Source organism: Oryx dammah, unplaced genomic scaffold (genome assembly GCF_014754425.2).
Source record: "Oryx dammah isolate SB20612 unplaced genomic scaffold, SCBI_Odam_1.1 HiC_scaffold_21, whole genome shotgun sequence".
NCBI classification, from domain to species: domain Eukaryota; kingdom Metazoa; phylum Chordata; class Mammalia; order Artiodactyla; family Bovidae; genus Oryx; species Oryx dammah.
The window spans coordinates 76,814,600-76,838,749 of NW_024070205.1; the positions used below are offsets into that span (position 1 = coordinate 76,814,600).

The 24,150-nt window shown below is 48.2% G+C and overlaps 1 protein-coding gene across 1 annotated transcript in view; it reads left to right on the forward strand.

Moving 5' to 3' along the window:
- The window catches only part of PIK3C2B (phosphatidylinositol-4-phosphate 3-kinase catalytic subunit type 2 beta), a 66,561-nt gene extending 44,982 nt beyond the window's left edge, over positions 1 to 21,579 (forward strand). The window contains exons 22-34 of the mRNA XM_040262999.1: positions 499 to 591; positions 1,380 to 1,509; positions 5,443 to 5,579; positions 9,729 to 9,898; positions 10,362 to 10,518; positions 10,821 to 10,930; positions 11,825 to 12,026; positions 12,448 to 12,572; positions 13,486 to 13,603; positions 14,883 to 14,964; positions 18,440 to 18,546; positions 20,159 to 20,287; positions 21,082 to 21,579. Of these exons, the coding sequence (XP_040118933.1) occupies positions 499 to 591; positions 1,380 to 1,509; positions 5,443 to 5,579; positions 9,729 to 9,898; positions 10,362 to 10,518; positions 10,821 to 10,930; positions 11,825 to 12,026; positions 12,448 to 12,572; positions 13,486 to 13,603; positions 14,883 to 14,964; positions 18,440 to 18,546; positions 20,159 to 20,287; positions 21,082 to 21,270 (1,749 nt within the window). The 3' untranslated portion in view covers positions 21,271 to 21,579. The remainder of the gene's footprint in view (positions 1 to 498; positions 592 to 1,379; positions 1,510 to 5,442; positions 5,580 to 9,728; positions 9,899 to 10,361; positions 10,519 to 10,820; positions 10,931 to 11,824; positions 12,027 to 12,447; positions 12,573 to 13,485; positions 13,604 to 14,882; positions 14,965 to 18,439; positions 18,547 to 20,158; positions 20,288 to 21,081) is intronic.
- Positions 21,580 to 24,150: the final 2,571 nt, after the last annotated feature.

The window sequence follows — 24,150 nt, forward strand, 5'->3', positions numbered from 1 at the left end:
GTGTGCGTGTGTGGTGTGCGTGTGTGGTGTGTGGTGGGGGTGTGCGGAGGGGTGAGTGTGTGTGGGGGTGAGTGTGGCCGGGTCGGGCTCTGTCCCGGGGATGCCGAGGCTGAAGGGCAGCCGGCGGCCTGTCGCCTGTCGAGCTCTCCCCGTGCCCGGCCGGGCTCCCGGGGCCTCCCTTGGACGCCGCGGTTCATCCTCACCACTCTCCTGCAGTCGGTACTGTGAGCCGCGTTTCAGGGGCGAGTGTAGATGGGACACCTGATCGCCAGCAGTCCCGCAGCGGAGCAGTGGAGTGAAGGGAAGGGACAGGAGGGCAGGCGCAGCGGCTGGAGCCCCAACACACTCGACCGGGGAGGGGGCGACGGGAGGCAGAGGAGGGTGGGCCCGCCGAGGCTGGGGAAACGGAGAGCGGCCGCGCTGGAGCGGCGGGGCGGCGTCCTCCCGCCTGGGCCTGGGCCGCCCTGACCCTCACCACGACCCTCTCGGCGGCGGCAGGACTGCTCTTACTTCAGCTCCAACGCCGTTCCCCTCAAGCTCTCCTTCCAGAACGTGGACCCGCTGGGCGAGAACATCCGTGTCATCTTCAAGGTGAGGACCCCTCTCGAGCCTGGTGGGGTGTAGGCAGTCCCTGGGGGCAGAAGCAGCCTCAGGGCCCTTCTCGTCCTGCTAATCGCCCTCACGCTGCCGCTGTAGCGCCCGAGAGACTGGTGGCTGAAAAAGGAAACAGGTCGACTGTGTGTGGGCCCCGAGAAAACTGGGAACAGTGTTGGAATGTACAGGGAGGCCGCTGACAGCCTGTGTCAGAAGTGTTTTCTAGAAGGCCAGCGCCGAGGCGGATAAGGTGCCGACCTGCCTGTCCCTGGGGTTTTCAGGCTGAATGACTGACAGGCCTGCTGAGGGGCAGATTCATGCATCAGGGGCAGGTCGGACTTGGATGAATCCTGAGGTTCCTCTAACTGGGCCGTCCCTGATTCTGAGGAATAAATATAGGCTCAGAGCATACAGTCCAGGGGGCGAGTGAAAGGCACGAGCATGGCCTAGTCACATACATGTGCTGTATGTAAGCTCCACCAAGGGGTAAACCCTTGACTTGGATGGTTAGGAGGGCTGCGTGAAGGAGGGGACCCAGACTTGGCTTCAGATGGGGGTGTGGGGTTGGGGAGAGGCCACAGGAGTGGAGGGATAAAGGGTGGCTGCTGGCCCCTGTCTGGTGTCTGGCCTGGTGGGGGCTGGCCAAGCAGGTCCAAGGCTGAGGTGGAGAGCCGGGCAGTGCTGGCCACGGCTTGCCGGCCACGGTTGCCCTCCCAGAGGGAGCTGGGGCCTGGTGTGAGCCGGGGGAGGAGAGCGAGGTGGCTCTGGTCACTGTCTTCCTCCAGTGTGGGGACGACCTTCGCCAGGACATGCTGACCCTGCAGATGATACGCATCATGAGCAAGATCTGGGTCCAGGAGGGCCTGGACATGCGCATGGTCATCTTCCGCTGCTTCTCCACCGGCCGGGGGAGAGGTCAGTCGGGGCAGGGGTGGGGTGGCGGCTGGGCAGCTGCCGTGGGGGGCGTCCTTGCTTAAAGCCCTTCTGCCGTTCTTAACACGAACTCTGTGCTTCTCCAGGAAAATGAAAAGGGCAGGGTTATTCCGTTAGAACCTATGGAACAGCATAAACATGAAGGCAGGGAGAGAGACTCATGAAATAAAGCAGACTTGGAGACACGGCAACCATGTATACTGTGTAGACTTGGGATTCTGATCCTAACAGACCCAACTGTGGAAAGATATTTTTTGAGACAGTTGTAGGAAATCTGCATATAGATTGGGCTAGATCAGATCAGATTAAAGAATGACTGTTAAATTTTTAGAGTTAATGCCATAATTATGTCCTAGTTAGTTATACTTGGAATACTTATGAGTGAAATGACATGTATGGGATTTACTTAAAAATACTCCAGATGGGATTGAGGCAGGAGGAGGCTGGAGGAGAGAAGAGGGAAGCAGGGCTGGGTAATTGAAACAGATGAAACAAAATTAGCAAAGTGTTGATAATTTTTGAAACTGGGTGATGGTGATGTGTGAGTTCATGATACCTTTCTTTCCTCTTACATGTATTTGGAAATCCCATAATAAAAATTAAAACAGTAAAGGATTATGGCTGTGAGCTGGGGATACCACAGAGTCACAGTGTGGAATATGAAAGCAGGGGCGTACCTTTCCCCTTAGTGTATATATATATATATATTTTAATTGAGCTATAATTGGTGCATAGTACTGTGCCGCATGTATACATATCGCCCCTCTCTCAGTCTTCCCTCCCCCGGCCCCTCACCCCGCCTTCTAGGTCGGTACAGGGCCCTGAGCTGAGCTCCTTGTGCTATCCAGCAGCTCCCACCGGCTCTCTGCTTTACGCAGAGCAGTGTGCATGTCTGACCCGGTCCCCAGGTCGTCCCTTGCTGCCTCCATTCTCTGTGTCTGTGTGTGTTTCTGCCCTGCACACAGGCTCATCTGTGCCATTTTTCTAGATTCCACAAATACGCCTTATTACACAGCATCTATTTTTCTCTCTCGGATCTACTTCACTCTGTATGACAGGCTCTAGGGCCATCCACTTCTCTACAAATGACCCAGTTTCATTCCTTTTTATGGTTGAGCAGCTTTCCGTTGTGTATCCGTACCACGTCTTCTTTACCCATTCATCTGTTAATGGACATTTAGGTTGTGTCCATGTCCTGATTATTGTAAATAGTGCTACGATGAACATTGGGATACATGTGTCTTCTTGAATTAAGATTTTCTCAGGTCATATGCCCAGCAGTGGGTTTACTGGGTCATATGGAACCTCCATACTGTTTTCCATAGTGGTTGTGTCAATTGACCTTCCCACCAACAGTGTAGGAGGATTCCCTTTTTTATACACTCTCCAGCCTTGATTGATTGTAGATTTTTTTATCTTTGACCAGTGTGAGATGAGACCTCATTCTAGTTTTGATCCACAATTCTCTAATAACTAGTGACATTGAGCATCTTTTCATGTACCTCTAGGCCATCTCTATGTCTTCTTTGGAGAAATACCTATTTAGGTCTTCTGCCCATTTTTTGATTGGGTTGTTTGTCTTTTTGATATTGAGCTGTATGAGGCATTGGAATATTTTGGAGATAAATCCCTTGTCAGTTGCTTTGTTTGCAAATATTTTCTCCCATTCTGAGGGTTGTCTTTTCATCTCATTTATGGTTTTCTTTGCAGTGCAAAAACTTTTAAGTTTAGTTAGAGCCTATTTATTTCTTTCTGTTTTTAGTTTCATTACTCTAGGAAGTGGGTCAAAAAAGATCTTGCTGTGATTTATGTCAGAGAGTGTTCTTTCTGTGTTTTTCTCTAAGCATTTTGTCCAGTCTTACATTTAGGTCTTTAATTCATTTTGAGTTTATTTTTGTGTATGGTCTTCAGTGTTCTAATTTCATTCTTTAACATGTAACTGTCTAGTTTTAGTGCCAATTATTGAAAGAAACTGTCTTTTCACCATTGTATATTCTTGCCTTCTTTGTCATAGATTAGGTGACCATAGGTGTGTGGGTTTAATCTCTGGGCTTTCTTTTCCAATCCATTGATCCACATTTCTATTTTTGTTCCTGTGCCATACTGTCCTAATTATTGTAGCTTAGTCTGAAGTCAGGGAACCTGATTCCCCCAGCTCCATTTTTCTTTCTCGAGATTGCTTTGGCTATTTGGGGTCTTTTGTGTATCTATACAAATTGTAAAACTTTTTGTTCTAATTCTGTGAAAAATGCTGTTGGTAATTTGATAGTGATAACATTGATTCTGTAGATTGCTTTCGGGTAGTAAAGTCATTTTCACAATATTGATTCTTCTAATCCACGAACAGGGTGTATCTCTCCTTCTGTTTCTTACAGTTTCATCAGTATCTTACAGTTTTCTTAGTACAGGTGTTTTGCCTCCTTGAGTAGGTTTATTCCTGTTCTTTTTGTTGCAGTGATAAATGGGATTATTTCCCCAACTTCTCTTTCTGATCTTTTGTTGTTAGTGTTTAGGAATGCAGGATCTTTCTGTGCATTACTTCTGTGTCCTGCAGGTTTACCAGATCCATTGATGAGCTCTAGAAGTTTTCTGGTGGCATCTTTAGAATTTTCTATGGACAGTATCATGTCATTTGCAAACAGTGACAGTTTTACTTCTTCTTTTCCAATTTGGATTCCTTTTGTTTCTTTTTCTGCTCTGATTGCCATGGCTAGGACTTCCAAAACTGTGTTGTAAGTGTGGGCAACAGTAGTGGCAAGAGTGGACACCTTGTCTTACTCCTGATCTCGGGAAATGCTTTCCGTTTTTCGCCATTGAGAATGATGTTTGCTGTGGGCTTGTCATATATGGCCTTTATTATGTTGAGGTAGGTTCTCTCTAGGCCCACTTTCTGGAGAGTTTTTATCATAAATCAGTGTTGAATTTTGTCAAAAGCTTTTTCTGCATCTATTAAGATGATCATATGGTTTTTCTTCTTTGTTAATATAGTGTAACACATTGATTGGTTTACATATATTGAAGAATCCTTGCATCCCTGAGATAAAAATCCCACTTGAACATGGTGTGTGATCCTTTTAACATGTTGTTGGATTCTGTTTGCTAGTATTTTGTTGAGGATTTTTGCATCAGTGTTCATCATTGATTCTGGCTGGTAATTTTCTTTTTTGTGATATCTCTGTCTGATTTTGGTATCAGAGTGATGACGACCTTGTAGAATGAGCTTGGTAGTGTTCCTTTCTCTACAGTTCTTTGGAAGAGTTTGAGAAGGATGGGTGTTAGCTCTTCTCTAAATGTTTGATAGAATTCGCCTGTGAAGCCATCTGGTCATGGGCTTTTGTTAAAAGATTTTAAATTGCAGTTTCAGTTTCATTACTTGTGCTTGCTCTGTTTGTATTTTCTATTTCTTCCTCACTCAGTCTTGGAAGGTCGTACCTTTCTGAGAATTTGTTCATTTCTTCCATGTTGCTCATTTTGTTGGCGTATAGTTGCTTGGAGTAGTTACTTATGCCCTGCTGTATTTCTGTGGTGTCAGTTGTAATTTTTCCTTTTTCATTTCTAATTTTCTTGATTTGAATCCTCTCACTGTTTTCCTTGATGAGTCTGGCTAAAGGTTTATCCATTTTGCTTGTCTTCTCAAAGAACGAGCGTTTCATTTCATTGATTTGCTATTGTTTTCTTCATTTCTATTTTATCTCTGCCCTGATTTTTATGATTTCCTTCTTTCTACTAACTTTGGGTTTTGTCCTTTCTCTAGTTGCTTTAGGTATAAGGTTGATCTTTCCCGTTATTATCAAACCTTGTCCAAATGTCCTAGGGCTTAATTTATAGGGACACATCCAGCAAAGCTCCTGTAGTCCTCTCCTGACAGATGTCTTTTCTCTGCTCTGGAGAGTGACTTGGTGTCTCCGCTCACAGGGATGGTGGAGATGATCCCAAACTCTGAGACCCTGCGCAAGATCCAGGTGGAGCATGGGGTGACCGGTTCCTTTAAGGACCGGCCGCTCGCTGACTGGCTGCAGAAGCACAACCCTGGGGAGGACGAGTATGAGAAGGTAGGACTGGAGAGGGGGGTGAGGCTGGGGTGGGATGCACCTGGCCTGGTGCCCTGCCCTGTGGCTCCAAGGCCTGCGTGTGCACAGCGAAGGCGGCTTAGCTGTGCTGGGAGGGAAGAAACACTCTGGGTGGACTGGTGCCTCCCAGTGTCTAGAGGGAGTCACATGCCTGATGTCAGCTGACCGAGCGCATCCTCTGGTATCCAGCTGGGAAGCCTTCCCTGGCTCCTCTGGCAGACTGGGTTTGGAGGAAGGGGTACCGTGTCAGTCATGGGTCCTGTCCACGTCCTCCTGTGCCTTTGGAGGAGTCCAGTGGTGCTTTGCAGAATAAGAGTTGGAAGAAACTTAAGAGATCATTTTATCCACCTCCTCTTTTTAATTAATGTATTTTTTTAATTGAAGGATAATTGCTTTACAGAATTTTGTTTTCTGCCAAACATCAACGTGAATCAGCCATAGGTATACATATGTCCCCTCCCTCTTCAACCTCCCTCCCATCTCCCCATCCCACCCCCTAGGTCGTTACAGAGCCTCTGTTTGAGTTCCCCGAGTCATACAGCAAATTACCATTGGCTATCTATTTTATCCAACTCCTCTTTTTCATAGATGTGAATTAAGGTTCATTCAGTTGTTCCCAGTTATGGGGTTGGTTTGTGGTGTGCAGGGTTGAGGGTAGATAATGACACAGAGATGATGGAAAAGGTAGTTGACTTTCCTCAGGAGGGGCTTTCCTGGGTGGTAGGGCTTGGTGACCTGCCTGGTTTTGTGGCTGGTCCACAGCTTCATGGCTCTTGTCTCTGGGTTAATCGTGTTTAAGGGAGAGAGAGTAAGTCATAATCACCATGCTCGTAAGAGAATAACCTTAAACCAGAACGTAGATTTATGGGGATATATATATATACTGACTTTTCTTGACCAGTGCCTTTTATCCCTCAGGGAGAACCTACATGGGCAGCCAAATTATAATCAGAATGTTGTTGAGTGAACATGTAATTAGATGGTCTTCCAAGGCTGTGCGTGTTTGCATTCCGCAGGGTTTAATTCCTGGCCTGCTGAGCTCTTTGTACTCTTCTTGGGCCAGTTCATCATCTGTTACTTTACCCCCCTTGCTGATGACTTCCAGAACCACTCCCTCTTCCCTCTTACCACCCGATTGCTGTGTTGACCTGTGCGTCAAACTCAAGTTAAAACTGAGCTTTCTGGCTCTCTTTGTCCTCTTGAAACCTGGTTTTTGTGAGTTTCCTGAGTGATAAGGCTCTCTGTGTGGTCTCCCAAGGCAGAGCCGTGAGTCCTCTGCTCTTTATTTTACTTCATTTAGCTTTTCGCTGTGCTGGGTCTCCATTGCTGTGCGTGGCCTTCTCTTTGCAGGGGCTTCTCTGGCTGCAGAGCTGGGCCCTAGGGCATGTGGTCTCAAGCAGCTGTAACAGGCGGGGTCTGGAGCGCAGGCTCAGGAGTTGTGGCACTTGGGCTTAGTTGCCCTGTGGCATGTGGAATCTTCCCAGATGAGGCATCGAATCTGTGTCCCCTGCATTTACAGGTGGACTCTTAACCTTAACCATTGGACCACCAGGGAGGTCTGAGGCATAAGTCTTCCTGAGGCCTCCACTCTGCTTCACCGAGCCCTGATGATTCTGTTCCCCAGGGGCCTCTTGACTCTGTCTTACTTCTTCTCATGACTTCTTTCAGCCGGTTTCTGTCTGCCCCCTGAACCGCTGGAATGCCTCTCCTCTTCCCATTCATTCTCTGCTTGATTTCTGAGGCTTTTAAAATAAAGTGCAAACTGCTAATATCACTCCTTTGCTCTTTGTTCTTCAAAGACTCCTTGTGTCCTAAGAGATGAGCTTATTGTCCACGACATTGCTGCAAAGCCCTTTGTAACCCAGCCCCGCCAACCCCTGTGGTCTCCTCCACTGTGCCTCCCCGTCCACGACACTGCTGCAAAGCCTTCTGTGTGGTCTCCTCCACTGCGCCTCCTCGTCCACGACACTGCTGCAAAGCCTTCTGTAACCCAGCCCTGCCGACCCCTGTGGTCTCCACTGCGCCTCTCCGTCCACGACACTGCTGCAAAGCCTTCTGTAACCCAGCCCCGCCGACCTCTGTGGTCTCCTCCTCTACGCCTCCCCGTCTTACGGTCACTTATGTTATAGCTTAGGGAGCCACTTCCATTTCCTAGATTCCTTTGGACAGTAGTGTTCCCTTTGCCAGGAAAGCCCTTTCTTCCTTTTCCCATCCCTCCAAACCCACCTCCTCTATGTTGTGAATGTTAAGGTCCTTTACCCTTGGAAAGAAGTAATATTGTTTTCACCCTCCCTCGACTCCATATACTATTTATACTAACATGTATTTTTCAGGTATTAAATAGCCACCATAGACAGGCACTGTACTTGGTGTTGGAATTGTGATTATTCCTTGCCAATGTAATAAAGAGTCATAGTAAATGTTATAGAAGTTTTCACTACAAGAATACACACAGAGAGAAATTAACTCAGCATCTCAGTGTTTAATATCAGTCTTTCAAAGGTAACTCTCAGCTCCTCTAGCCTTCCTACTATGATGATGCAGGTAGTTTCTTATGGTGCCTTCCAGGAGGGAAGAGCTAGAGATGCTTGTCCCTTGGCCACCTACTCAGCAAACAGAGTACCCCCATCCTACACATGAAACCCCTTAAATCAGGAGTGCTCACTTTAGACGCTGAGACTTCCTGCCAGTAAGCAGCTAACACCCTGTGTAATCAGGTGAGGAGACTTTAGTCATTTACTCTGTGATATAGTATAGGCATACAGCTGCTTCATAAGTCAAAACAGGATACATTTCAGGTAGCAAGAATACCTGTGACAGGAAGACAGGTAGGTAGAGATGGTCAAGACTGAGAGTTGATGGGTTATTGAGCGGTTTCTTCTCAGTTACGTATTTCCCTATCATAGAAGTCATCTTTTTTTTTTTCCCCAGAATGTACATTCTGTAAGTTCTTCACGAACTTTCTATTCTTAACTCCCTAGGGATTAGTCATCTGGTTTAATTTAACAAGTAGCTGGGAGATTTCTGTATTTTGAAATAGGCCTGTGGAGCAGCCAAGAGGCTGCTGGGAGATAGGATCCCTGGATCCTGGGAAAGGGAAAGTACTAAACTCTGAATGAGTGTTGGTGCCTGTAGGGGATCAACAGGGAGGAGTCAGTGTGGGCTGGGAGGGTCTGGGAACTTAGGAAGGTCCCTGAAGCCTGGATAGAAATTTGCAGAGGGAGGTGGCGAGGCCATGTTCTATAGCTGGGAAACTTTCTCTCATGCCCAGTTTCCTGCTTGGCTCTGACAGCTGTAGCCTCTGCTCAGGTCTTTCTTGAGGTCTTAGGAATTCTCTGAACCTCCCAAAGAGGATTTGGAGGATGAAAGGTGTCCATTCATGATTTCCATACATTTTTACTGGAAAGCCAGATAAGGGGGCAGATATTAACCAGATAAAATAAGGTAGATCTAACCCCTTACTCCTCCCCCTCCTGCTTTAAACTCAGAAATAGCTCTGACACATTTTACCAACTAAAGATGTCTGATTTTCAAGTGTAAAACACCCTCTAGAAGTGTTAAAACTCCCTCAGCTCTTCCTTGGAGTGAAGTGAATTTAAGTAGATTAGCATTTATTGGTTACCAAGAACACCAGAAATGGGAGCTTTATTGGGGATGAGGAGACAGACAAAAGAATTCTGAGCAGGGTCAGGAGGGGACCTTTGAGTCTGCTGCCTCGGTGCTATGCTTGAGTTAAGGTCACCACAACGAGGTGGGAAAGTTGTAAACATCAAGCCTGCCTGATTCCGGGCTGGTCAAGCCTGGGCTCCTGAATCAGTCCATTGTCCTTCCAACCAGTTTCCCGAGGAGAAAGAAAGGTGTAGAAAGCGTCATGTATTGCAGATAACGGATATATTGTGGATAGTGGATAGATGCGTATAAGCCTCCCATCTCCTTTTTGCCCCGTAAGATACAGGACAAGCTTCTGTGTGCCTCAGTGTGTATGTCAGAGTGTGACGAAGGCTGAGCAGGCAGATGTGAGAGCCCCCAGGCTCCTGGGAGAGGGTCAGGGCGGGCTCGGTCACCTGGTTCTGCCGCCGGGGTCCCTGTGCGCCAGCTTCACGTCCTGCCGTCTGCGTGCCCTCCTCTCAGGCTGTAGAGAACTTCATCTACTCCTGCGCTGGCTGCTGTGTGGCCACCTACGTCCTGGGCATCTGTGACCGACACAACGACAACATCATGCTGAAGACGACCGGCCACATGTTCCACATAGACTTCGGCCGCTTCCTGGGCCATGCCCAGATGTTCGGCAACATCAAGCGGTAAGCAGCCCCCTGAAGCCAGCATGTGCGTGTAGGCCTGGGAGGTCAGCGGAAATGGTTCAGAGCTGGAACGCAAGCCCACGATGGGAGAAGTCCCCCACACTGCAGAGTGTGGCCCCTGGGCTGAGCAGCTCTGGGGAAGAGAGCACTGAGGCCTTGCAGAAGAAGGCAGGGACCAGCCCTCCTCCCTGCTGAGGGCTGAGCAAGGGGAAACGAGCCCAGACCACAGCCAAAAGAAGTACCAGATACCCGGAGGAACATCACTAGCTCACAGGCAAGGGACCAGTGAACGACGTGTCTGGGCATCTTCTAAGGTTAAAGTGGGAAAAGAAGCAGTGTTGGAGGAGCCCGTGGACCCAGTGTCACGGGGGTTTCGAGGGATGAGGGGAAGCTCCCCCGACAGCCCCCATGGTGAGCCCCTCCTTCGTGCTGACCTTCTGCCTGTGTGTTCCCCTTGGCTCAGGGACCGCGCCCCCTTTGTCTTCACCTCGGACATGGCGTATGTCATCAACGGGGGTGACAAGCCTTCCAGCCGCTTCCATGATTTTGTTGACCTTTGCTGCCAAGCCTACAACCTCATTCGCAAGCACACCCACCTCTTCCTCAACCTTCTGGGCCTGGTGAGGAGCTCCATCCCTTTCTGAAACCCTCCTTCTTATCCTCTGACACCATCTTTAAGACTCTCCGTCTTGCTTCCGGAGATCTGCTTCTCTGAGCCCGAGATAAAGGCAGGGCCCAGACCACCTGGGGACAGTGGTGTCTGCTGGTGTCTGACTTCCTGCTCCAGACCCCCCAGCTCCTGTGGCCTGCCAGCCGCTGCTCACCGCATCTCCCCGCCACCCTCTAGAAGGGTTACGGAGTGAAGCTGTAGAAAATCTTGAACTCCTGGTCATTAGACACCCTCTCCTCTTTGCTCTTCTAGATGTTGTCCTGTGGGATCCCTGAACTCTCAGACCTGGAAGACCTCAAGTACGTGTACGACGCCCTGAGGCCTCAGGACACGGAGGCTAATGCCACTACCTACTTCACCAGGTGAGATGCTGCCTACGAAACAGTGCTGCCCGTTCTGGTAGGTAATTTCCAGGCCGCTCGATGGGGAGGAGCTGCGCTAGGGAGACGGGAGGGGCTTTGCTCTGGTGCCAGAGCTTAGAGTTGACAGCACGGGTCAGTTGTCTGACTTGGGTAAATCATTTTACTTCTCTCAGGCTCAGTCTCCCACCTGTGCTTGGGTGCTGACCTTTACACAGAGGTATTGTGATCGCCTGCTTGCTTGCTTACCAGGTCACGGTCAAGGACGTTGTCTGTGGGGCCGTGTACAGTAGGGATTTTGTAATGGTTTTTAGCTCTCTCGATCAGGACCTTCCCCCTTGTCAGAACATGGAATTTCATGGTTCCATTTTCCCACATTTGATGTTTTCAGACACATTATGTATGAAAGCAGGAAAGTGCCTATGTACTAACGTCTACGATTTTGTCCATTTTATTATGTACCCTTTTGGGAAGTGAGTTAAATTTTCTCTGGGGCTAATACAGTACCTCTCCTTAGGAACTAAAATCTCTGTGTTGGGTTTTGTTTGGTGAGGATCTGTTGTACTGAAGCTTGAAACTCAGTTTGACGACAGTATTTAGACTTTTACGTGGTGACCCCACGGTGGCATCCCACAGTTCCTTCCTACTTTGGATTAACTGTCTTTGGCCCAGGCAGGCAGTGAGGGGAGATGAGACCCCCAAGGTCCACAGGAATAAACTGTATTCATATCATTGTGTGCAGTCATGTCCTTATAAGGCTAGCACACAGAGGACATGATCTGATCTGAGCTGCGTGTTAGCCTCAGGTGTCGGGCGATATTCCCTGAGATACAGCTCTGCCCAGGCAGTGGGGACTTGGGTCTGTGGTTGTAACCTTTTCTTCCCATCCTTCTGCAGGTTGATAGAGTCCAGCCTTGGCAGTGTAGCCACAAAGCTCAATTTTTTTATTCATAACCTGGCTCAGATGAAGTTTTTAGGCTCAGATGATCGGCTGACCCTCTCCTTTGCTCCACGAACACACACTCTCAAGAGCTCAGGCCGCATAAGCGGTGTGTTTCTCTGTCGCCACAAGAAGGTCTTCCACCCCAACAAGGGCTACGTAAGTGTCTGCTCCAGTCTGACTCTCTCCTGCTCCCCGCCACCCAGTCTGTTGTGGTTCTGTTTCTTTCCTTCCACACTGTGGGTGCTGGAGCTGGCTGAGCACCCTGTGCTGGGGGCAGTTGCAGACCCTTTCCCCTCCCCTGCCCAAGTGGCCTGCCTACTGTCAGGGAGATGAGTTGGATGGCCGTTCCCTCTGAGCCGAGGGTCTTGTGAACTAAGGATTCTCGTGAATGTTTGCTTTCATTTTCCTGCATATGTATATTATCTTCGTCTCCATTAGAGACATTTTTATCTTCTTCCTTCTGGAACGCATAACTCTTCCCCCCCCACACACACACATACACACACACCCTCTGTCCCCTCACCTGCCCTCTTCATTGGTTTGGCAGGGTGGGTTCACTAAGATTTGGGCTTTGCAGATTTACGTGGTAAAGGTGATGCGAGAGAATGCTCACGAGGCCACTTACATCCAGCGGACATTTGAGGAGTTCCAGGAGTTACACAATAAGCTGCGGCTGCTCTTCCCTTCTTCCCTCTTGCCCAGGTAACTGCTCCGCCTGCTCTCTGCACCTGAGGGGTAGCGGGAAGGGCAGCCGGGGGCTGGGCAGCACGGCCCTTGGGAGTCAAGACCTGCATCCTTGGTTTTCCTAACTGGCAATGTGCGATGACAAGCGCTCCCCCTGCTGGCCGTGCGCTTCTGAGGCTCTCAAGTGGTCTTCCTCCAGCCTCAAAAACAAGCCTGGGTGCACCTGCCTGGGGCAGCAAACTGGGTCTAAAGGCAGGGGATTGATGGCGTCTGAAGATGTTTTGAAGTGTCTAATCTTCTAAAAAGTATTTTTGAAATATGTAAAGAAAATGTGATGTATATACAAAATGGAATATTACTATACTACATGATTCCACTTATATGAAGTACTTAGAGTAGTCACATTCATAGAAACAGCAAGTAGAATGGTGGTTGCTAGGGGGAGGGAGCAAACGGGAAGTTGCTTAATGGGCACAGAGCTTCAGTTTCGCAAGAGGAAAAGGCTGGAGAGGGATGGTGATCATGGTGTCACCACAGTGCGAGTGCGTTTAGTTCCGAACTGTACACTTACCAATGGGTGAGACAGTAGAGTTTATGTCAGATGTGTTCCACAGCAATTTTAAGGAGCGGTTTTTCAAATAGAGTTTGTACCATGATCAGCTCCAGAGCTGCCTGAGCACTTCTGGACAGCTGCAGTGCGCTGCTCAGCACTTTGGGTTTCTCTCCCGGGGTCCGTGGAATTGTCCAGTGGGAGATGCTGCGCGTGCGTCCTCGGCACAGACCTGCGGAGCCGAGCGAGGCATGGAGTCACGGAGAGGTCCCTGGGGAGGGAGGCCGGGCAGAAATGCGGATCAGGTGGCTGAAAATGAAAGTGAAATGGGACTCAAGGCTATTGCTTCCTTTTCTTCACCGTCTTCCCACCGGCCGCCAGCTTCCCCAGTCGCTTCGTGATTGGCCGCTCCCGAGGAGAGGCGGGGGCCGAGCGGCGCCGGGAGGAGCTGAACGGCTACATCTGGCACTTGGTCCACGCGGCCCCGGAGGTGGCCGAGGTGGGTGGCCCTCTGTCCCTGGCCGGCCTGGCGCCGCTGAGAGGTGGGGAGTGTGGACGGAGGCGGGTGGCCATCGCAGAAGGCGCTTGCTTTTCCTGGGTCTGTCCGGGGAACGGGGAGGGCGGTGGGTCGTGGCACCAGCCCCATTGAGCTGCGCGCAAAAACATGAAACCCAGACACGCAGCCGGGCACAGGCAGACACAGATCTGTGTCAGCTGCGCCACACAGTGCTTGTGCTAAGCAGGAGCCTGAAGAAATGGAAGGTTTCTGAACAAGCTGAGTATGTGCACCACCTGGATTTTTCTTTTAAACAAGTGGTGTTACAATTTGGTATTATAATGGTCATAAAGACAGAGAGTCATCAGGAGTCTCATCACCCTAAAAACCGTCTAACCCCATTTCCATGTTTCCTTCCTGTCTGTCCATATATAAATGTGACTTTTACAGTTTTATAGTGGTTTTTTTAATTTTTACTGAAGTGTTTATAGGTAGCATAACTTTAAATATCTATGCTAAGTTAATATACTGACTTGCAATACCATCTCTTTAACCATTCATCTCTTGAAAGATATTTAGGTAATGCCCCTCCCCACCTTTTCACTATTAATGCTAGAGTGGGTATTGTCACACATTTTAGTTTTTGTTTTTGTTTCCCTAATTGCTTAGGAAACATTCTCAAAAGTACGATTTATAGTCCTTATCCAAGGCTGGCTTAAGCTAGGGATTGAGCCTGGGACCAGGCAGTGAAAGCCCTGAGTCCTAGCCACTTGCCTGCCAGGGAATGCCAAGAACAGACTGCTTTTTAGTTGATGTGACTACTTTTATTTGCTTTCTTTTTTCAAAACTTTTTTATATGGGAACTTTCAAACATACAGAAAAATAGAGACACAGTATAATGAATACCTATATATTCATCACCTGAACAGGTATTATTTTTTGCCATGTTTGCTTCATCTGTTTTTTCTGAAATATTTTAAAGTAAGTCAAAGCCATCATGACATTCTACCCCTAACTAGTATGCATCTCTAAAAATCAAGGACATAATTTTACATAACTGGACTGTTGTTACACCACCCAACTCTTAGCCCATATTTAGAATTTTCCTGTCATCTCCAAAATTCTTTAAACAGTTGGTGTTTTTGAGCCATGACCCAAATAAGAACTGCATATTACATTTGGTTATCACATTTTGTAAGTCTCTTTTAATGTTGAGGAGTTCCTTTTTTCACTGGGCTGTTGTCTTACTGAGGAACGACCCTGTTTTCTGATTCTATTCCAGTGTGATCTGGTGTATACCTTCTTCCACCCCCTGCCCAGGGATGAGAAGACTGCAGGCAGCAGCCTGGCTCCCAAGTCCTCAGGTATGGCGCCGTCTCTGACATTTCTGCCAGCTTCCCTGTTGTGGTTCAGTCACTCAGTCGTGTCCGACTCTGTGACCCCATGGACTGCAGCATGCCAGGCCTCTCTGTCCTTCACCATCTCCCAGAGTTTGCTCAAACTCATGTCCATTGAGTCGATGACACCATCCAACCATCTCATCCTCTGTCTTCCCCTTCTCCTGCCTTCAATCTTTCTCAGAATCAGGGTTTTTTAAAAATGAGTCAGTTCTTTGCATCAGGTGGTCAAAGTATTGGAGCTTCAGCACCAGTCCTTCTGTTACCGAATTCGCAAGCCTGTGTGCCCGATGCACAGTGAGGCCTATCAATATGAAACATTAGAGCCTGGAACAGAGAAAGGTTTATATTACAGATTCATATAAGGAGATGGGTGGCTCATGCCCTAAGGACCCCAATGTTACTGAAAGCTTTCAGCAAGGCTTTCTAAAAGCAAAAGGTGAAGGATGGATGTGGTTAGTTCTTGCAGATTTCTCGGTGTCAGAGTCTTGTTCTTGAAGTTAGGTCAGTGGTGAGGTAACAACGTTCCTGTGAATCTCTGCTGGACAAATGTTATTCTCTGTCCTGATAAGAAAGGGCAAAGTCCCAAGGCACAACTTTAACCCTCCAAGGTCCCAGTCCTGGCTAAGGGGAGGCATATCTCAGCTGGCAGCTCCTCAGGGCCAGGTTCCCATGTCTTGCCCAGCTGTCATCCCTGAGGGAGCCTGGCATCCAACCCACTGGTCCTCAGTCTCCTCAGGTTGCCCAAATGGGGAGACCAGGTCCCCCAGACTGTGACCAGGCAGATGGCCACTGCTAGAGGGTCACAGAGACAGGGATGGGGGAGAGAGGCACCATTCCTCAGGGCCAGGGCCAGGGCTAGTGGAGGGCCTGAGTGAGGGCTGCCAGGAGTCATCCGCAGTCTATTCCCTGGGCCCCCCAGCTCACCACTGGCCCGAGGCTGGGTAAGCTGGAGGGCCTCCAGGAGAAGGCCTGGATCTGCCTATTACTCACTTCCACCTGATGACTACCATACCTCTGACCCTTGACTCAGCCACTTCCCCAGTGCTCCCTCGCTGACAGTTACCAGTGGGTGGGGCCCGCTGCGGCCCTGGCCAGTAGCTGAGCAGGAAACGGATGTTGCTTATCGACAGTGGCTGCTTGTGGGCAGGCTCTGCTGAGGGACCTGAGCCGCTGCTGAGCAGGACCTGTTGCCCAGTAACAGGTGCAGAGTGATGAGGACCAGCAGGGGCTGCCTGCTCAGAGCTGTGCTCACCCTGTTACTCTTCCAGTGAGTATTCAAAGCTGGTTTCCTTTAGGATGAACTGGTTTACCTCCTTGCTGTCCAAGGGACTTCTCGAGAGCCTTCTCCAGCCCCACAGTTCAAAAGCATCAATTCTTTGAAACTCAGTCTTCTTTATGGTCCCAATCTCACATCAGTCATGACTACTGGAAAAGCCATAGCTTTGACTACATGGACCTTTGTTGGCAAAGTAACATCTCTGTTTTTTAATATGCTGTCTAGATTAGTCATAGATTTTCTTCCAAGGATCAAGCATCTTTTAATTTTATGGCTGCAGTCACTGTCCGCAGAGATTTTGCAGCCCAAGAAAATAAAATCTGTCACTATTTCCAACTGTTTTCCCATTCTATTTTCCATGAAAGTGATGGGACCAGATGCCATGTTCTTAGTTTTTTGAATGTTAAGTTTTAAGCCAGCCTTTTCACACTCCTCTTTGACCTTCATCAAAAGGCTCTTTAGTTCCTCTTCGCTTTCTGCCATAAGGGTGCTATCAACTGCATATCTGAGGTTATTGATATTTCTCCCAGCAGTCTTGATTCCAGCTTGAGCTTCATCTAGCCTGGCATTTCTTATGATGTACTATGCATAAGTTAATAAGCAGGGTGACAGTATACAGCCTTGACGTTGTACTCCTTTCCCAATTTTGAACCAGTCCATTGTTCCCTGTCTGGTTCTAACTATTGCATCTTGACCTGCATTTAAATTTCTCAGGAGGCAGGTAAGGTCTGATATTCCCATCTCTTTAAGAATTTTCCACAGTTTGTGGTGATCTACGCAGTTAAAGGCTTTAGCATAGTCAATGAAGCAGATGTTTTTCTGGAATTCCCTTGCTTTTTCTATGATCTGATGGATGTTGGCAATTTTATCTCTGGTTCCTCTGCCTTTTCTGAACCCAGCTTGTACATATGGAAGTGAAATAAATGCAGTTGTGTGGTAATTTGAATATTCTTTGGCATTGTCCTTCTTTGGGATTGGAATGACAACTGACCATTTCCAGTCCTGTGGCCACTGCTGAGTTTTCCAAATTTGCTGGCATACTGAGTGCAGCACTTTAACAGCATCATCTTTTAGGATTTTAAATAGCTCAACTGGAATTCCATCACCTCCACCAACTTTGTTCACAGTAATGCTTCCTAAGGCCCACTTGACTTCTCATTCCAGAATGTCTGGCTGTAGGTGAGTGATCACACCAGCATGGTTATCGGGTTCATTGAGACCTTTTTGTACAGTTCTTCTGTGTATTCTTCCTCCCTCTTCTTAATATCTTCTGCTTCTGTTAGGTCCATGCTGTTTCTGTCCTTATTGTGCTCATCTTTACATGAAATATTCCCTTGGTATTTAATTTTCTTGAAGAGATCTCTAGTCTTTCCCATTCTGATTCTGTTGTTTTTTCCTATTTCCCTGCATTGTTTACTTAAGAAGGCTTTCTTACCTCTCCTTGCTATTCTTTGGAACTCTGCATTCAGTTGTATCCATTCCTCTTCTCCTTTGCCTTTCTCTTCTCTTCTTTTCTCAGCTATTTGTAAGACCTCCTTTGACACCCAGTTTGCTTTTTGGATTTCTTTTTCTTGAGGATTGTTTTGATCACCGCCTCCTGTACAATGTTACGAACCTCTGTCCATAGTTCTTAGGGCGCTCTATTAGATCTAATCCCTTAAGTCTATTTGTTACTTCTACTGTATAATCATAAGGGATTTGATTTAGGTCATACCTGAATGGCCTAGTGGAGAAGGCAATGGCACCCCCAATGGCCTAGTGGTTTTCCCTACTTTCTTCAACTTAAGAACCAATTTAACTTCTCTGAATCTTCCGAAAGGTGACTTTTCCTGCCCCCATTTCTTCCCAGGTCTCTCTCCTTGACTTGTCTCTGTTCCTTGGCTTACTGGCTACAGAATCTGTGGGGTCCACAGCTCCTTGAGCAGATTTATCATGGATCTACTTACAGACTGAAATTGGATAGACTCACCCCAATCCAAGTCATGCTTGCAGACAGCAACCTAAGTCATGCTCGCAGATGCCACGTGGCCGATCCCTGATGGGATATCAGGAATCTGACATGGAGATAGGGCAGGGGGTCAGAGGAAAACAGGGACATCTACCTGGCACCCGATGGGGCAGGGCTGGCCCCCTGACCTTTCTCTCTGTCCTTTGCCCCTACAGAAGGCACATGGGCCCGGCCAGTCGGAAAGGTTGGAGGAGAGGTGAAACTGTCCATCTCCTACAAAAACAATAAACTCTTCATCATGGTGATGCACATCCGGGGCTTGGTAAGTGCATGCTGCTGCTGCTGCTAAGTCGCTTCAGTCGTGTCCGACTCTGTGTGACCCCATAGACGGCAGCCCACCAGGCTCCTCCATCCCTGGGATTCTCCAAGCATACACAGTCCTTATTGGGATCTTTATCTTCTGGCACTTTTCCGACTGATGAGACCTTTTTTGTACCCCCCTCTCATGAGAGTAATCACAAAAGTTACTAGATGAATCCCCAGTGGGCCTGCTCCCATGCTAGGCCTATGGTATGGCCAAGCACTGCTGGACACAGCTTCTTACTACCTGTGGCCTTTGGCAAGTAGCCCAGTTACTCTTAGCCTCATTAAAAGGAGGGTAATGTTAGTGTCTGCCACATAGGGTTGTTATAGGGGTTAAATGAGATAATGCACTTAGAGTACCTAACATAGTGCCTGGTATCATTATTATTATGGTGATTATTATAAGAGAGAGACCCAGGGGGCCTATTTCCTGGTTATAGAGGTAAGGCAGCCATATGACATCCTTCAAGCATAATCAAGGGAGTGTATAATTACTAAATTTTTGATATGTTTCTGAGAACCTTATGAGTGGAAGGGGAAGGGAACTCATAGAATACCTACGGAGTCCTGGACTTATGCAGGTTGGGGCACTGACGTGTGGCAGGAGGTCCATGAGGTCTGGAATCAGAGGTGATAGGGGTTCACTCTCACAGCATCACTCATTCATTTTAGTCAACAAATCTTCATCAGACCCTTACTGCATGCCAGGCACTGATACTTTAGCTCTGGACAGGAGGGCAACAAAATAAAGTCTCTGCCTTCAGGGAGCTCACAATATAGTAGGCAGAGGGAAACAGTTAAGTAAAATACACGGCAAGTCAGATAGCGGTAAGCACTTTGGTAAGAAATAAAGCAGACGAGGAATACCGGGGTAGAAGGAGGGCATCAGCAGTTTCTCAGAGCGGCCAGGGAAACCCTCACTGATGAGGAGGTGCGGGAGGGGCCGTGTGTGTGTGTCGGGCCCTGCAGGGGGTCCCAGTGTGACTGACAGCACTGGAACAGGGAGAGAATGGTGGATGCTGAGGTCAGAGAGGGCCGACCAGGGCCGTGGTCCTGTGCTCAGGAGCAGGGCTTTTCCTTGAGTGAGATGGGAGCCACTGGAGGGTTTGAGCAGAGGCATGCCAAGATCTGACTGAAGTTTTGAAAGCATCAGCCTGCGTGAGTCACTAGTTGGCTGACCTTGAACAAGCAAGTTAATCTCTCTGACTCATTTCTCTGCTTATCTCTCACTAGGGGTTTCCTGGGTCAAATGACCAAGTAGACAGACATTGGGTGAAGATATCTGGGGATATTATGGTTCATTTGGAACAGACCAAGTTATGGTGTGCCCTGAGCATTCATATACAGAGTATAGACTGGTGTCATGGGTGATCTGATTGATGTTTTAGGATGACATCTAATGTTACCGTGATAGGTGTTTCTGGCAGAATGCAGTAGGCTGGCTGGGAAACATAAGTTATTGTGCATTGCAAGAAGCTGGGTGTGGGAGAAGAGAGACTGGATCAGGGAGTGGTCACAGGAATAGTGATACAGAGGCAGATAGACAGTTTGGTTTCTCACTCCCTTTGTAGCAACTGCTCCAGGATGGGAATGATCCCGACCCCTATGTCAAGATTTACCTCCTTCCTGACCCTCAGAAAACCACTAAGAAGAAAACCAAAGTGGCCCGGAAAACCTGCAACCCCACCTACAATGAGATGGTATGTGGGGAAGGTGATGGGTTGGGCTGGGCTTGGGAAACAAACTGTGCCTGTTTTTGTAAATAAAGCCATATAGGGACATGGCCATTCCTGTTCATTTAAGTCTTGCCTGTGGCTGCTTTCACGTTGTACCAGTGGGGTGAGTATCTGTGACACAGACCAAACTGTATGGCCTACAGAGCCTAGTGTATTCCCTATTTGGCCCTTTATGTTAAAATGTTTGCTGATGCTTAGGGTAGGGATTCCATAGCTGGGTGTGGTCTGTGGGGAGGAGGAGCCTGCCTGGCCCTTTGCTGATAATGAACTGTGGCCCCGATGCTGAGCCTTCATTTGCTGGAACCCTGAGCTGAGAACAGGGTTCTTCGAAGGTCCCCTTGGGTACTGTATGCCTTCTGTATTCCCTCGGACTTTGGTTGGGGAGGTAAAGTGGTCTTACGCTCAGCCAGATCAAACCACCACAAACTACCATTCTTTTTTTAACCAGAACATTTTTTCTTTGTTAGGTTCACTTGTCCCCCCCCCCCCCCAGTATTTGTTTGTTTATTTGGCTGTGCCAGTTCTTAGTTGTGGCACACAGGAGTTTCGATCTTCATTGAGGCATGTGAGATCTTTTAGTTGTGGCAGTAGAATCTAGTTCCCTGACCAGTGATCGAACCCAGGCCCCCTGCACTGGACGCGTGGAATCTTAGCCACTGGTCCACCTGGCAAGTCCCTGAACCACCGCAAACAAGCATCTCCTTCTTCTGTGTTCCCTCTCTCACTGCTTCCCTCTCTTCCCAATTTGGCGTCTGCAGCTGGTGTATGATGGAATCCCCAAGGGCGACCTGCAGCAGCGAGAGCTGCAGCTGAGTGTGCTGAGTGAGCAAGGGTTCTGGGAGAATGTGCTCCTTGGGGAGGTACACATCCGCCTGCGAGAGCTGGACCTGGCCCAGGAGAAGACTGGCTGGTTTGCACTGGGATCTCGAAGTCCTGAGACCTTATGAACACAGCGGAGCCCCGGCCCGGGACCCAGGCTCACGGCAGAGCCGGGGAGAGGACTCGTCCCTTCCTTGGGTAGGGGCATGGCCCTCAGTGGGCCTCCCTGCCGTCCTGGCCTCCAGGGTGGGAGGCAGGGAGAGTAGAGGTGCTCTCTGCTGTCCCTTCCTCTGTAGACTGCATTTGAATTGGTTGTGATGAGCAGCCCTGTGGAGGCTGTGAGGTTGCAGCAAAGTTTTAAGTTTACCTTGTGTCAAGGGAGCAATGCCTGGTCTGAGGTATGTGAGGTGTGCTGTAGAAGTAGCATTTAGCGGGAGGGTGGGTGGGTATCTTTATTTTTATTTTTAAAAAATGAAATAGTAATGTTGTCCTAACTGGACAGGAAGCCTTGTGAGAAGGGACTTACACGTGCCCTAGAAGGCAAAAGAGGAAGACTGTTTGGACTTTTTTCGATTAAGGTTCTTATTGGACTTTCCCCTAGGTTTTTGTTTGTTTTGTGTTTCTATCTATAGGAATTATTTGGGGAGGGGCCCAGTGGGCCCTTGGGGAGCACCCTCCCTCCCTGAAGCAGGTCAGGAGGGGCAGGGAGGGCTGGGTGTGCTTGACTGAGGCCTGCATGCTGGGCCTGTCTGATTTTGCCTCCAAAGGAGAGCAGTGTGATGCCTGTGTGTGTAAGGAAGGGCCGTCCGGACGGGGTTCTGCAGAGGACCTGTGTTCAGGGACCTGGGCTCGTCTGGGGGGAGTTTTTCCTCTGGTCTGGCCCTATTCTGCTAGGACATGCCTTGAACGCTGTCTTCTGCCCCTCCGTCAGCCTTCCTGGGGACCATGCTGTCCCTGTGAATACGCTGGGGTGATCTCCCACAGGTCTCTCCCTTCAGCTTCCTGCGGCGGGATGGACTGCTGCTGGGTTCGGCTGTGGGCGTCCTGGCCCTGGGGAGGGTTTGGGGCTGCACGCGCCAGCGGGGCCGCCTGTGGGCTGGCCTCATTACCTGCCACTCCCTTCTTGTCCCTGCTTCTCCCCCAAACTCCACTTCTGTCATGTTTTCTGATAAGAATTTCTTTCATTCTGTGGGGCCATAAACCTGTTATTCTGGAGCCAAAGGGATGCCCTGACTGAAGAAAAGGGGTGCGGGTGGGGGATCCCATCAAAACTGGCTTTTTCCCTGTGATTTTCTTTGGTTGTGTGGAGGCTGGATTGAGCTGAGCTGGGAGGGGAGGGACTGGGTCTCTGAACTCTTATTACTCTTCATTCCCTACTAAATGGATTTGAAATTCACTCGTGCGCTTTACTCCAAAGGGTTGTCTTCCTTGGAAAAAAGAAGGAGCGACTTTGAATTTGATATTAACTTTTTAAATTGGTGGCTGTGTCCAGTAATTTAAGAATGGAGTTAAATGGGGATACTCTTTGGATTGTCCTCCCCAGCTCCAACAAGGATCAGAAATTTCCCCTTTTGTTAACTCATTCCATAACTGGAGAAAGAAGCGCCATTGATTAAAGCCACAGAGCAGTAAGGAAGTTATAAACTTTTAAAGTAAAAATGCCAAGAATATAGCTGGCTTCTGTGAGCAGGAGTTGGGAGAGTGGGGAGCAGAGGTGGAACTTCTCCAGGTGAATGGACCAGAGATGTGTTACTGGCTTTTTGCCTGTAGCTCATTTTACTTTGACCCATGATGCCCCTGATTTAAAGAGATCTGTGTACTGTACCCACTTCCCAGATGTCCTTGTATCTCCTACTTTCTCTGGAATTGTATTTTCTAATAAATGATGTTTAGAAAAACAAAACTATCATTTTCAAGATTTGTTTATGTTTAAATGTTTAGATTAAAACATCTGACATATGAGTGAAGATGATAATGTTAGTAATGGTTCCATAAATGATAACTTTTATATGCATGTGTCAGCTGAATCTTTCCATACAACAACTTGATCAGGTGAGTGGTTTTATCTCCCAGTTTACAGACAAGAGATAATTAAGTAATTTGCCTAAGGACATAGCCAGTCGGCCTTGGCTCTAGAATTTGAAGCCAGGTTTGACTCCAAACCTGTGCTACTTTTTCTAGGCAGTGTTTAATACAATCCTTTAAGTTATTAAACACTCAATAGTTTTGGAGTTTTAATATACATGTCATTTTTCATTACAGCTGTGCTGGAAAGTAGGCTCATTTGTTAAATGTCAACAAACATTTACTGGGCTCACCAGTCACTGCTACCTGGGGGCGTGCCTCCACCGCAAAGAATACAGTACTTCGAGCTGTGCACTGGGCCCTCTCTGATTTAGTCACTAAGTCGTGTCTGACTCTTGCAACCCCATAGACTGTAGCCTGCCAGGCTCCTCTATCCATGGGATTCTCCAGGCAAGAGCACTGGAGTGGGTTGCCATTTCCCTCTCTACAAGGTAGCAAAGATTGCAAAGATAAATGAAGATGGTTCTCTGCATTTAAGAAGTTTACTGCCTAGTGATAGTTAACCAAGCCTGTTTCATAAGAGAGGAAACAACCTTTGAGATGCCACACAACGATTATATTGTTAGAGCCAAGCCATCGCCCAGAATTGAACCCACTTGAAAGCTGGAGGTGATGTGACCCTTGTTGCAAGCAGTTTACTCAGAAGTTTTCAAAAGTCTCCAGTGTGGAGTCATATTTCATGCTGGGAAATTTTGTGGGGCTTCCAAGGGACCTTTAGTAGTAACAGTAGTAAGTGATAACCTACCTTCTGTGTTTCTAAGTGGCTTTGAGATGTCACTGCAGTTCTAGGCAAGTCCCAATAGACTTTTTAAAAGTTAGAACTCGAATCTGGCAAGAGTCTTAGTTAAGGAAATTTCTTGGCCAAATGGGGTAGAAATCTGAACCACCCAGAGGGAGTGGGAATGAGGATTGGGAAGTTTGGG